The sequence below is a fragment of the Chionomys nivalis genome, chromosome 1 (genome assembly GCF_950005125.1).
Source record: "Chionomys nivalis chromosome 1, mChiNiv1.1, whole genome shotgun sequence".
NCBI lineage: Eukaryota > Metazoa > Chordata > Mammalia > Rodentia > Cricetidae > Chionomys > Chionomys nivalis.
In genome coordinates, this window is record NC_080086.1 from 17223884 (window position 1) to 17237315 (window position 13432).

Sequence of the window (13432 nt, forward strand, 5' to 3'; positions counted from 1 at the left end):
TCACACTTGCCTCACCCTCGCCCAGTGGGGAGTCAGAACTTCCCCATCATCTTGTCAGACATGCCAAGAAGACTAAAGCCTGTCTCCTAGTTTGCAACTGACCAAGTCAGGCGGTGGTGGCGCACGCCTTTCATCCCAGCACTCAGGAGGCAGAGGCAGGTGCATCTCTGAGTTTGAGACCAGCATGATCTACACAGCTAGTTTCAGGATGGCCAGGGCTACACAGAGAAACCCTGTCTTGGAAAAAACAAAACAAACAAAACAAAACAAAAAAACATTAAGCAAAACTAACTGGAGGTAGGGAGTTGGGATTTTGGGGTTGTTTCTCCTTGCACGTTACTGGTCATCAGGAAGGGAAGTCGGGCAGGAACTCAAAACAGGAACCTGGAGGCAGATGCTACAGAGGAACACTGCTTATTGTCTTATTCCCCAGGGCTAGTTCAGTTGGCTTTCTTATCCAACCCAGGACCGGTGATACCACCCAGAGTATGGGCTCTGCCACAATCATTATTCCAGCTATAGACATTATTCCAGCTATAGACATGCCCGTAGGCCAGTCTGGGGGAGGTAATTCTTCAATAGAGGTTCCTCCTTCCAAAACAACTCTACTTTGAGTCAAGCTGTGAAAAAGCAAGCAGGAATGAGGGGGAAACTATTCCTAGGAAATGCTACTACTGTCATCCATTTGGGGATGGGAGCTACAGAATGAATTCTTTCTGACAGTCTGGCAATGCCTAGCAATCCATGCGTTGTATGCGTCAGGACAAGGTTTGCCCAAAGGGGGTTAGGCAGATAACACTAAAATGCACCTAAGAAACAGGCTGGGGCTGGTACGATGGACTGGATGCCAAGCCTGACAACCTGAGTTCGATCCGCGGGATCCACACAGTGGAAGGAAAAGAACCAACTCCTGAAAGTTGTCCTCCGACCTCCGCATGCATGTCACGGCGTGTGTGTACACACACGAGAAAGAGATTAAAACATCATTCTAAATATCTTTTAAAAGAAATAGGCTATGTCTGAACTCACATTCACCTATAACCTAGATCTTAGCCGGTAAGAGGCAAGAGGACTATGTTCTCCTCCACCCACACCATAAGCCTTTTAAGACCACAGCTGAAATGAAAACAGAGACCATCTTTCCCTTAAATCAGACTGCTTAACATGTTGGCTAACCACAAAAGCACACGCAGGCATTCCCCTCAGAGAAACTAACTGCCTGACCATTTTACCAGGTTTCTCAAGACAGACAAGTTCTCAGAAGAGCCGGCGAATGTTGGCAAGGCCTTGGCTCGACTGAACGCACCTCTCTGGAGTTTCTGAAGAAACAAGGCCCTTCCCAACTGCAGGTTCTTCACTTTGCCTCCTCGTAATTTTAAGAAAGTTTTCTCCCCTTCTCAGACCTTCTCTCATATCTCCCCCACAGGACAAACTATCTTGTACACCCAAGATGGTAAGTATGCTATTATCGATGCTAGTGGGTATATTTATTCGAGGTAGGGTCTCACTGGGATTCATTATGTAGAGACTGGCTTCGTACTCACTGAGGTCCACCTGCCTCTGCCTCCCAAGTCCTGGGATTAAAGGCGTATGCTACCATGGCCTCTGTGCTCTGTTTCTAAGGGTAGGTCACTGTGATGGCTAATGTTCACCTTGAACTTGCCTGGATTTAGTCACCTAGGAGACACACCTCTGGGGTGTACATATATGAAGGGATTTTTAGGGAGGTTTAAATGAAGAAGGAACCATCCCAAGGGCTAAGGTCTCAGACAGACACAAAGGAGAAAGCTGACCACAGGCATTCATCTCTCTGTTTCCTGACTGCTAAGACAATGACATCAGCTGCCTTGCATTCCTGCAGTAATGGACTCAACCCTCGGTGTGAGCCAGAGCAAACCCTTCCTTCCTTACTTTGTTTCTTGTCGGGCGTTTGTCACAGTGCTGAGAAAAGAACTAACATGGTAGCTTAGGAAAGGCATTCGCCAGGAGAGGTGAGGGTGTGTGGGAAGGCTCTACTAGTGAGCCCAACTGGAGATGCCCGACAAATCTTTACCCATCTTCCCTACCAGGCTGGGTGCAAGAATGGTGAAGATTAGAAGCTGCGGGCCTCCCAACGCCCACCAAGACTCCTGCTGAAGACCATGGTGCTCCAGAACTGTCTGATCTACACCCAAGTTCTGCCTGCACACAGGCGCAGCCTCACCTCCTACCTCACGGTCCTGCCCAACCACAGAGCACCAGGGACTCAAGAAAGCAGATGTCAAGTTCGGAAAGGGAACTCCATTCTTGGAGGGAACACCTGGCCTTTCACAGAAGCTGGGGATCTACTTCCCCCGCCGCTGAAGGATGAGAGTCATCAGGTTCTGCAAAGGCCTGGATAGCACAAAGGCAAGTGGAGCTGGCCATTCTCAGCATCCGAGAGGGTCATTCGGTTTTTAAAAGTTGAAGAGTACAGGAGATTTATCCAAACTGGGGAATTTGCCCAAGTTATTCAGGTTTTAACCCCCAACTGGTGGGGTCTAATTATATAGGCACTAGCCTCAAACTCAGAGATCACCTGCCTCTGCTTCCTAAATCCTGGGAGCAAAAGCATGCCCCATGATAAATTCTTTGCTGAATGGAGCCAAGAGACAGAGCAAAGAGCATCTTGTGACCCCTGACGTGATGTCCCCGCATTCTTGGCCACTACATCAATGGACCTATTAAGCCAGGAGAGCCTCAGATCTCAAAAGTTTGTCAAAGTACCAGTCAAACAATTCGATTATTTCCGAATCTCCCAGACTTCATCAAAAGGAGACCAAAGCAACAAGGTGCACCAGAAGGCCATTCCTCCCGACTTTTCTTATTTTGAAAACCAGCCGGAACAGCCCCAAGGCAGGAAGAGATGATGAGGCCCAAAGAAAACTCACTCTGTCTCTTTGGGTGCCCAATCTATGGTCAGAAGTCAAGGCTTGAAAACAATCAGCTGGACCCCAGCAAGCCAGCATATACACTCCAGTATCTGATAGGATGGTCTAGGGAGGACAAAGGACACAGTATGTAGCAATGTCTCTTTCCCTAGTCTGAGTTTCTCATCATCGCCAAGGAAACAGTCGACCAAATCACCAGTTCCCCCTTTATGAAGCTCCCATCCTGTTTCTTCTTGTGCTGCCCTTTGGAGAGCTTTCCACGCTAACCATCAGGCCTGAGGCAATGATAATGGGGAAGTTGTCTCTTTCTTTTAATTATTGATTTACTTATTTTTGGTGCTTGGGATCAAACCCAGGGCGACACACGCACACTGGGCAACTGTTGTACCTAAGCTGTTGTACCTTAACCTTAATGTGTCACCAGGGACACAGGACCTACCTTCAGGCCACCACTGCAGTGAGGTGGGCAGCCCTGAACCCTCTCCTTCACTTGTTCAGGGTCAGTGACCCTCAGCGGCCACATCTAGACTTACCCTTTCACTGTGGAACAAGGCGGACGCTTTGGGGAACCAGGTAACTTTACAGACAGGCTGTTTTCTAGGGTTTGGTTGGGGCTTTTTTTGTTTTTGTTTTGGTTTTTTGTTTGGGTTTAGTTTTTTAATTACAACACTGATTTTTATCTGCAGATCATCTCTTCCAGGAACTACTCAGGAGTCGGCTTCTTCACACACAGGAGTCATACGTGAAGCAAGGATCGTTGACCTAACTACACAGATAATTCTTATGAGCAATAATAACTGTACCTACAGTTTGCCATAGCCCACCGCAGACGGTACCAAGAAAAATCGCCAACTTCTACTAGTAGCTCCTTGGAGGATCAGAGAGACAGCTTCCCTCCAACCCTCTTCAACAGTCTGACAGAAGGTTCATTGTTTCATAGGGTGGAAAGTAAATTCCTCAAAACCAGCATCGTCTTCACTGGTATAGCCATTGGTAAGGAGCCTGCTGCTCCTGCAAATAACCCTCTGCCATGTTCCTGTATACAACCCTAACAAAACTCACTGGGTTATTTAAAAAAAATTAAAAGATAATGGAAAGGGACTAGTTGAGAAGGGACAGATGATGAGAAGGTAGGGAAAGGTATCTCCAAAATATATATACATGTATGAAAACGTCATAGTGAAGCCCATTATGTATAATTAATGTGTACTAACAAACAAATATATGCAGCCTATTTTTTTAGAGGTCAGTTTTGCCTGAGTACATAGCTCAGGGGCAGAACTTGCACAAGGCCAGGCGGTGTGGCGTACACACTTTTAATCCCAGCACACGTGAGGCTTTATGAGTTCAAGGCCAGCTCAGCTGGGATTACAGAATGAGTTCCAGGACAGGCTCCAGAGCTACACAGAGAAACAACAAAAAAAAAAAGGTCACTTTCTAGTCCATATCTTATCTTCCCATGCAACACATATTTGACAAAGAATATTAAGGGCGGCATTTTAAGTCCACAGCATAAAACTGTTCCTGGAAAGCAGCACTTCACTCTCTTAATACCTACAAAAAGCCTAAAAATTCCCTCGGTGCCCCAAGGAAAGAAATTTGGCTTTTTCAAACTCCTCTGTATAACTAAGCTGCTACTGAGGGTCATCTACTCCCAGCTCACGAAGCTGGGCCCTCAGCACCCCACAGCACACACTGTCTGCCCTGTGGTCAGACAGACAGGGAACTTGCTTGGGAAACAAAAGCCCACGAAAGAATCAATGTCTTCCAAGTCTCGCCCCAGTCACAAGAAACAGACAGCTGTGTGAGCAGCAGATCCACCGGCCCGTTCCAGCAGTTAAGCTGCACAAGACTTCCAGAGGGTACTTCAGGATCCCCCCCACCCCCCGTTTTTTTTCCCATCTCTGCAAACTTATTTCAAATTACACCCGCCATTTCCCTCAAAACTGCTGTAAGATACAAAAGTCATTTCGTATTGTCGCGTAATTGCAGTTGGCTCAACTCTTCTGTTGCCAGAGCTGTGCTAAAAAAAAAAAAAAAAAAGAGCTTTTCTAAGCCATGACTGAGTGACCCCAGTCCAGTGAGAAACTCAGTGGGTTTGTGACAAGAACACTGTGCTGGGAGTCAGCCAACCCAGGCGGCCTGGATCTTAGGTGGAACAGCACTGGCAACCTCACAGCACCCTGAACATCTCTGGTACCAACTGTTAAAGTGGTGGTATTGAAACCTCGAGCCCCTCCTAGAGTCACGTGTCGTGGAACACGTAAAAGGGAAGCTCACTTTTCTTGACAGCATAAGGGAACTGTGTCCAGCAACCTACACTCGTCAACAGCTGTAAGAAACACGCAGTTCTAATACCCCTTACGGGAATTAGCTAAGTTCATAATTAAGTACCATGAACAAGTTCGGGTCAAGACTTGGTTTCACAGGTCTGTGGGCTGCAGTGTCTGTCTGGCTGTCTGGTCCTTGAGAGCACTCCACAGTCAACAGAACTCTTTCTAACAAATGACAATGCCCTTAAGGGACGATAATGTCACAGGAACAGAACAGAATTCAAAACTAAAGCTAAAGTCAGAGGCAATGGGAGGACCGAGTGACATCTCCCTGCACACATCTGCTGACTGAACTCACACCAGCCCAGCAGGGCAACGTGTCCTTTTTGGGTCATTCAGGAAATGAGGTCGCTTCCCTATGTCTGACTCCCACATACAAAGAAAAAAAAAATCCCCCGACGGAGTTCATAAATCCCCAGGAGCCGGTTCTTTCGCATCTTCCCCAGGGAGTAGTCTCATAAATCATCTGTCCAGATACAGGAAGCTTGGCCTTTTAAAAAATCAACATTATTTTTATGCCAACCTTTTCCCTTGGATATCTTTCCAAAATATATTTCATCCTCTCTTCACTTCTTAAGTTGAGAGACTTAGCGTGGAAGTCATAACCCGTACTATCACCTGCCGTCCTGAGGTGCCAACGCGGGATGGAGGTGGCCATTAGGGACACAATGCAGTCAGAATTCTCGTTTGATTTTCATGGCTTCTACTCCACCGAGGAGTTGGAGGGATAAGGAGCTGGGACAGAATACATGATTCTGATTGTGGCTTAGCTACAATTAGCAATGAGTTTGGGGGCAAGCTCTGAGACTCAGTTTCCTCACCTGCCTCTTGAGAAGTCTGGGTCATGCCTCTATAATGTCCTGGTATCACCTCCACCATGTCACCTTATTCTGTCTCTGAACCCTTCCGTGATGCTCCTGCAAGACTCCTTAGTTCTAAGTTTCAGCTTATGGACGTATAAATCTTCCTCTTCTATTTATCGAGGCTGTCTGGATATAAACATCTGAATACAGAAGTAGCTCTAAAGTGGAGATCTTGCTTAGCATAAATGAGAACCTGCATCCCCAAGGCCAGGCTGGAGGTAGAAAGGGTTATCTTAAAAACAAAACAAAACAAAAAAAATGCAGAAATTTATGAAGTCAGATGGCTCAATGTCTCTCATCATCCAAGTAAATTAAAAAGAACAAAGCCAGATTGGGCGGGCTCAGAAAAGAGAAAAGAAGAAAAAAAAAATTCCTTGAGTATTCATGGGAAATCATGGAATATCTGCAAATATTTCAAATAGATTTCCAGAAATCACATAGTTTTAATGATTTACCCAAGAGATACTTTATGGGTGGGAAAGGCATTCATGGATTGGGAAAAAAAGCTTTAAATAATGATAATATAAAGCTGTACAAGGGAAAGGAAGGAGTAATGCCGGTAAAGAGGGAGGGTATCTGGCCCCGAGGTCGGACAGGCTGAGGACACAACTTCAGACATCAAACCACTTAATGAAGAAACTATCAGGCAGAGAAATGGAGTGGAGAGAGAGGTTTCCGAGTGAAAATCAGGAAAAGCATGGGGACAAAATAGAGCCATGCGAGATAACACATCACTAGAGAGTTGCAGAAGCAGTATTTTTTTTAAAAAAAAAAAAAAAAGGATCACCTGGACATTTATCCAAAGAAAGGTCTCTGGCTAAGAGTGACCATCAGGCTGGCCCTAATGGGTACTGAAGAAAACCCACCTTCAACATTGAACAAGCAGAGGGCAGAGGGAATGCAAGACCTCTGCTGGCTGGACCCATGTTGGTCATCTCAGGGCTGGCTCCGCCCCTGCCGTTCACCTGAGCTATGGCCAGGACCCATCAGTTCCATCACCCTGGGTTTCCTAATTTGCTTCCTGAAGAGGGACGTAACTCACAACAGTCTCAGGGAACTACAGACTGGTGATAAGTCTCTGAGACTTGTACTGCCACTAGGCATACAAGCCGGAGAGATCTGAGGCACTTAGCCTCCCTGGCTTCGGTTTCCCGGTTTGTTGAATGGGGAGGGAAACTGCCTCCAGGAAAGGCTGTGAAGAGAGAATGAGGTCATTAAGCTTAAAACACCAGGACATCATGAAACCAGTGAGGGTGGCCACTGTGGAGGAGGAGGCCTGCGGGCAAAAGGAAGGAACCCCTCCAGAGCTGTAAGGCTGAGCTGGAGAGGTGACCACTGAAACAGCAATGAAGCACTTCTAACTACAGAGAATTTATAAAGTTCCCCAAACCCAAGGGTTCTGCAGTTTCCACAAGCACAGCCCATAGGACTCCATGCGGTGAGCCCAATCAACATGGCGGAGCCCGTACTTAACACAGTGAGGTCTTCTTCCTTATGACAGAAAGATTGCAAATCCCTGGGACCAGACTCGGCTGCGCTGTCTGTTTTCACTGTCAAAGATGAAAGGGTTACCCAGAGAATTAACAGGGCAAATGATAGATTTGTGGTAACATTTCAACACCAAAGGACCGGTTTCAAGCACACGGCTGTACTCGTTCCTACGCAACGGATGGTACGGAACCGCGAGTCACGGCTGCCTATTCATAGGGGCTCATTCTGAGATGTCCCAGTAAATGCTATTTTATTAGTCTGGTTCCTGTATGTACAGAAAAATCAATAAAATGTGTTTGCTTCTTAATAGGCTGTAATTCTAACTTCTCCCTAATTTAGTCTCGCCTTTCTCTCCCCAAATACCAGGTTTGGCAACCAACAGTCTTCAAGCCGGGCTCCTGTTGGCGTGGGAACGCTGAAGGAAAGTCACACTCTCTTCAATAAACGCACAGGTACTGCTTCCTCGAGTCTACTGGAACACAGCATAGACGGACTCTGCCAGAGACCAAGTCACGGTGCTGTTCTTCTAAAGCGGTATTCACAGAGAAAGATACGTCCCACCTTATATCTCACATTCCAAAGGGGCTTCCTTCAATTTAGACTTGCCCAGTTGGGGAAACAGCACCAAAGGCCAACCTTTAAAATTCAGTAATAAAATGAAATGGCCCTACAAGTAACTCCCAGCTACCTACCCCTTGCCCCTGCACCGTGTGTCTGAGAACCCCCGTCTTAGTTCTGTATTGGCTGCTCACAGCCAAGGTAATTTCCCCTGCTTCACCTACCCTTTTCCAGAGGAACCTTGTCTTGGCTGGCAGGTCTGTTCTCTTAAGAGAGTGCTTACCACACGTAAGTGAAGGTATAGACAGGATTGGCTGACTGGGTGAAGAAGCCTGGGGCTCACCTGTGGATTTACCAAGAGGTGACGTGGGAGCAGGCAGCACTGCCTTCAGTCACCAGTGGACTGGCCGAACTCTCCCACACCCTCCCAACACGGGTGTCTGCAAACCGTGGTGCAAACCCGAATCCACCAGGCCTTTCTTCCCTCAGCCCTACCTCCTCCCACTTCCTCTTCTCACACCTGACTAGACCCTTGCAGCCCCGTGTTCCCACACACATCATCTTCCATGGCACATAGCTCCGTGCCCTCAGACCAGCTGGCTGGTGATTAAAATGGACCACACTAGGAAGTGCCAAAGCTCAGGGCCTATTGTATCAGATTTCCTTGGCCTTTTATAGACACACCATGAACCTTGAGAATGTGATGTGGTGGCCTGAGACCCCGTAGGCCTGTGTTCTAACCAGGCTCAGTCATCCATGGGCTGACGCAGCCACTCAGCTCTCAGAAACCAACTGTGAAAACAGAAGTGTGTGGCCCAGGGTCTGGATGCATCTCTCAACTCTGACTGAACTCTCAATGCCTAATCGGTCCCTGAAGATACTGTCAGAGGAATGGGGGCCAAACAAGCCTGCTTACCCCCTGACCCTTTGTAAGGGTCCCTCAAAACTTTGTTCTCTTTCCAAATCCTTCCTTTCTTTAATTTTTTTTTTTCTTTTTAAGGCAGGGTCTCAGGTAGTCTAGGCTGGTCTCTAAGTTACTATGTAGGCAAGGATGACCTTGAACTCCTTCCAGTCTCCCAAGAGAGGTTATTAGAGGAATAAACCACATTCTCACCTCAATTCCTTTTTCTTTTCCTTTTTTTTTTGTTTAGACACCAAAGCAGTTTCTTAGATTATCAAATATAATCAAACATTATTAGTATATCAAAATTCTTTTATTTTCTGGAGAGACACCAAGCAGAGCTCTGGCCCTCGGGTAACCTTATGAAAGAAGGTGACACACGGACGCTGACTGAGGGAGGTACACTCACCTCCTCCATACCTCACTTAGAGTCAGCAAACATGACAGAAATAACTCTGCACCAGCTGCCAGGTGAGAAACTAAGGCACCAAGGTTACCCTTGCTAGCCCAAAGGAGTAAGAGACACCAAGACACCAGCTCTGCCTAGTGCAGTCTCTCCAAAACACTTATTTTAAATGAGAATCTCATTCTACCATAAATGTGAACTGATAAGGAGAACAGGAAAAGAAGGGCCAGGGCAATTATGCCACCAGTTTTTAGTGTCCCGGATCACCTCAGCCAATGTAAGTTCTGTGCCAAGCCTTGCAAAAGGCCTGTGGCGGCTGAGCCACAACCACTTTCTGCTGTTAACTTGGCGGAATGAAAAACTGAACAGGTGACTTGAAGGTGAAGGCGTATGGTGGAAGCGCCAATCTGTTTTCTTTGCCCTGTGACAAACTTCTGGGGGACGGGGTGACTTCTTAGATGATCAACCAACCCCAACCAGCGGGAACCCAGCAGAGCCCACGACAATGTTGCAGAGCACAAGCAAGGTTTGGTGTTGCTCAGGATGACCTGGAGCCTGGCAGGGGAAGCTTTTCTTCCACTGTAAAAAGGGTGTCTGACGTGAACTCCTGCAGGTAGGGAAAGACTCGCCTAAGTGCAAAGACACACACAGGCCTTCTCAGCCCTCCTGGCAGCCACCTGTACTCACCTAGGTGTCACTACTGACCCCTTCAGAAGCTTTCACCTTGGAAACTTCACCCAGACCTGACTCTGGTCTTTCCTAGCAGAACAGACCAGGGCTCAAAAGTAAACAAAGTGCTTCCCCCTCCCCCCTCCCTCACCCCCACTGTGGCCTCCATCACACCAGCTGCTGAGGAATTTACTGCCCGCTGACCAGCTGTTAGTGAGGCAGGAGAGCAGATAGGGGAAGTTTCAGGAGAGGAGAGAGAGAGAGAGAGAGAGAGAGAGAGAGAGAGAGAGAGAGAGATCTTGCCACTCAGAGACAGCCTTCCTGCCTTTAGCATCAGCTAATCCTTCAAACTCACATACACTCTCTACTCCAAGGAAAAGTTGGTTGTTTACCGATGCCCCTAGAAGCAAGCAACATGTCTGGTGCTTGCTTGTACACATTTTTTTTTCTCATGCCATAACTGTACCACATCCCAAGTGCTACATCACTGGAACATTTTCAGGTGACTTGAGCCAATCCTGGTCCTTGATCTCCATGGTTTATTATGGAACATGATAAACTCCAGCAACTCCACGGAGAGATACTGTCTCCACGCATACACACCTAAAAACACCCACAGCCTAGGCAAACGTTCACAGGCTAGCTCCGCCAAAAACAACCCAAAACAAAAAAGTCAATTGCATAAGCAATGAAGAACAACAAATACATTTAAATGACAACATACAGACAGATAAAATAAAAAGAGGCATCCAAAAAAAAAAAAAAAGCACGGAAGGGCTCGGTTATAGCACAAGAGTAGAGTTCAGCTATCCTGTACAAGGTTCTAGGTTCCATCCCCAGGACCAAAGTCAAAAAAAACGAAAAATAAACAACCTAAGACAATAAGGAAAAAACGATAAGATGAATCGCATCCAACTTCCGTATCACATTTGAGAGTGTTTTGGTGGGGCTTGGCTCCCTACATGAGTTAGCTCTTCTTTCTATTGGGGTGCAAAGAAGCCATTCAACAGAGGCGCTCCAGCTTCCAGCATACCACCGTGAGCTCATCAGAACAGCAGGAATGCAGTGGCTTTAGAAGTGGTATCAGAAGTCACAGGACAGAGTGCCTTGTGTTGTTTTCAACCTAAAGCTATTGTGCTGAAGGTGGTCCAGGTTCTTCTGTTGGTTTATTGCCATCAAGCCAAATACAATTTGCTGATCTAATGCCCTATTATTAGGTACCTCTGTTTTTGTTATGAAGTGTGAAATAAATTAGATTATCCATACAGCAAGGTTTTCCTGAATTCGACAAAGAATCTAATTTATATTGCAAAAGAAACTGGTCTTGAAGTATCACAGCGTCCTAAATTCTTTAGTGAGGCATGGCTCCAAAGCCAACCCCAGATATGCACAAACACAAAAGCCCAAAAGTTCCTCTGGGCTCTTCTGTGAGGTAGAAACAAAGACACCCATGCACCTTTTGAGTCCCCATCAGCCTTACTTCAAACCCGTTACCATCACTCCTGATAAGAAACACTAAGGTCTGACTCTAATTATGACCCTAGTAAGTCAGTGTGACAACATCCCTTTCCCTCACTGTTAAAACTGGAAAGCCTAACTCGCCACAGAAGAAAACAGGTTACAAGTTCATTGTTTCTGCAACATCCATCTAAGGGGCACGCATTAAATAGGCCAAGCCAGAAGCAAAAGCAAAACTTCATAAACTTCAGCCTTGCCTGGGCAACAGAAAGCTTGCCTCCTGGTGACTGGCGGACCCTTGAAATAAAGCTCCCTATAACTGCAGCATGGGAAAAATAACTGGGGGAGACAGACAAATCATTCTGCCTCCCGATGGTGGCAAACTTCACAACAACTTTTTAAAAGCAACAAACTACAGCATCGCAGCCCATGTCGACAGATGTACATACTCATGCACATACGACTACCTGGAAGACAAGGGCTGTTTGCAAATACTCGTCCTCAACTTAGCCCAGGCCAGGCTACCCGGAGACTGCAGTTTTTCAACCGCCTCTCTGCACTGTCAGAGAAGGTCATTTTGCCTGGTCACTTCTCTTCCACCCCGCATCACAGGAGTTTTCTACTCTCAGATTGCTCAACTTTCATATGCACCAAGAGTAAAATAACTATTCAGCAACTTTATTCACCTTGGTTTAATTTTTTTTTCCTTATGCAATGCCCAGGAAAAGCTGACACCAAGGCTGTCTCAGGGCTTGCAATCACAATCAGAAGGAGGGGGGAGGCGAGGGGGGGTAAAAATCTTGTGTGATAGAACCCAGAGTCCTGAAAGAAAGAGAGACTATTCTAGTGGGGCCCCTATAACTTTTTCCCTAGGGAGACCACCCCTCGGGAACAAAAGTTACAGTTTAGTCACATGTTGGGCGTAGGAATAAGGAGAAGGGAAATTTCTTTTTCCTTTCTTATTTTTAAGCGTACTAATTAAGGAGGTGTTCTACAGATCTGAAGACAAACTGGGTTCCTCCTACCAATTGAAACCGGCATTACATTGTCAAAAAGAAGGGGGTGGGGTGGGGGGCCCAGGAGCCCAGACGGGGCTCGGCGGGAGAGGGGAGTAGCAAGGTTATGCTAAAGGGTACAGCCGCTGCCACGAGCTGCACCTCTTTCCTTCGCGCCCCAAATAATTCCCCGCAAGCATAGCAACTGCACCGGCAGCACCGGGGCGAGGGGGTTCGATCGCCCAAGGGGAAGGAGGGGAACAGAATCATTACCTTAATGCTACACTGAGCAGGAGTCTCAGACATGTCTCACAGCGAGAGGGATCAGGAAGTTCTCAGTTTTTTTCCACTTTCCTTTCCTCTCCCCAACCCAGAAACGCTCGGCGGGGCAGCGGGACGCGGTCATTTAAGAAGTTTCTTGCAGCATCGCCAACGGCGGCCGCCCGGTGCGGGGGGAGGGGGGTCTTCGGAGCGCACGGATCGGGCGCGGGCGCGGGGGCGTGGGAGCCGGCGAGCACGGCGTGGGGTGTGCGGGTCGCGGCGCGGCGACCCGGGCGCAGCCGGCCGGCCTCGCGTGTCTCCTCCCACCCGCGGCCGGCGCGCCCGCCCCCGCCCTCCCCGCGGCGCTCGCTCGCTCCCTCCCTCCCTCGCTCTCTCGAATGTTTTCCTTCCTGGAAGAGAGAAACTGAAAGGCAGAACTGAGAAAGCTCTCTGCTCATTGATCTTGAGAGTTTCAGGGCAGAAACTGACGTGAATTCCCAGCACCGGGCTCTGCCTCTTAAAGGAGCCACCAGGAAATAAAAGCTCGGGTTACCGCGGGCCGCGGGGAAATCAAAAGGCGTGCGGGGG

The 13432-nt window shown here is 47.6% G+C and overlaps 1 protein-coding gene across 2 annotated transcripts in view; it reads right to left on the reverse strand.

Annotated features, from left to right (window-relative positions):
* Positions 1-13157, reverse strand: part of Etv6 (ETS variant transcription factor 6) — a 238163-nt gene extending 225006 nt beyond the window's left edge. For both annotated transcript variants that reach the window (XM_057786286.1, XM_057786278.1), the window contains exon 1: positions 12857-13157. In XM_057786286.1, the coding sequence (XP_057642269.1) occupies positions 12857-12889 (33 nt within the window). In that variant the 5' untranslated portion in view covers positions 12890-13157. The remainder of the gene's footprint in view (positions 1-12856) is intronic.
* Between the last annotated feature and the right edge of the window lie 275 nt (positions 13158-13432).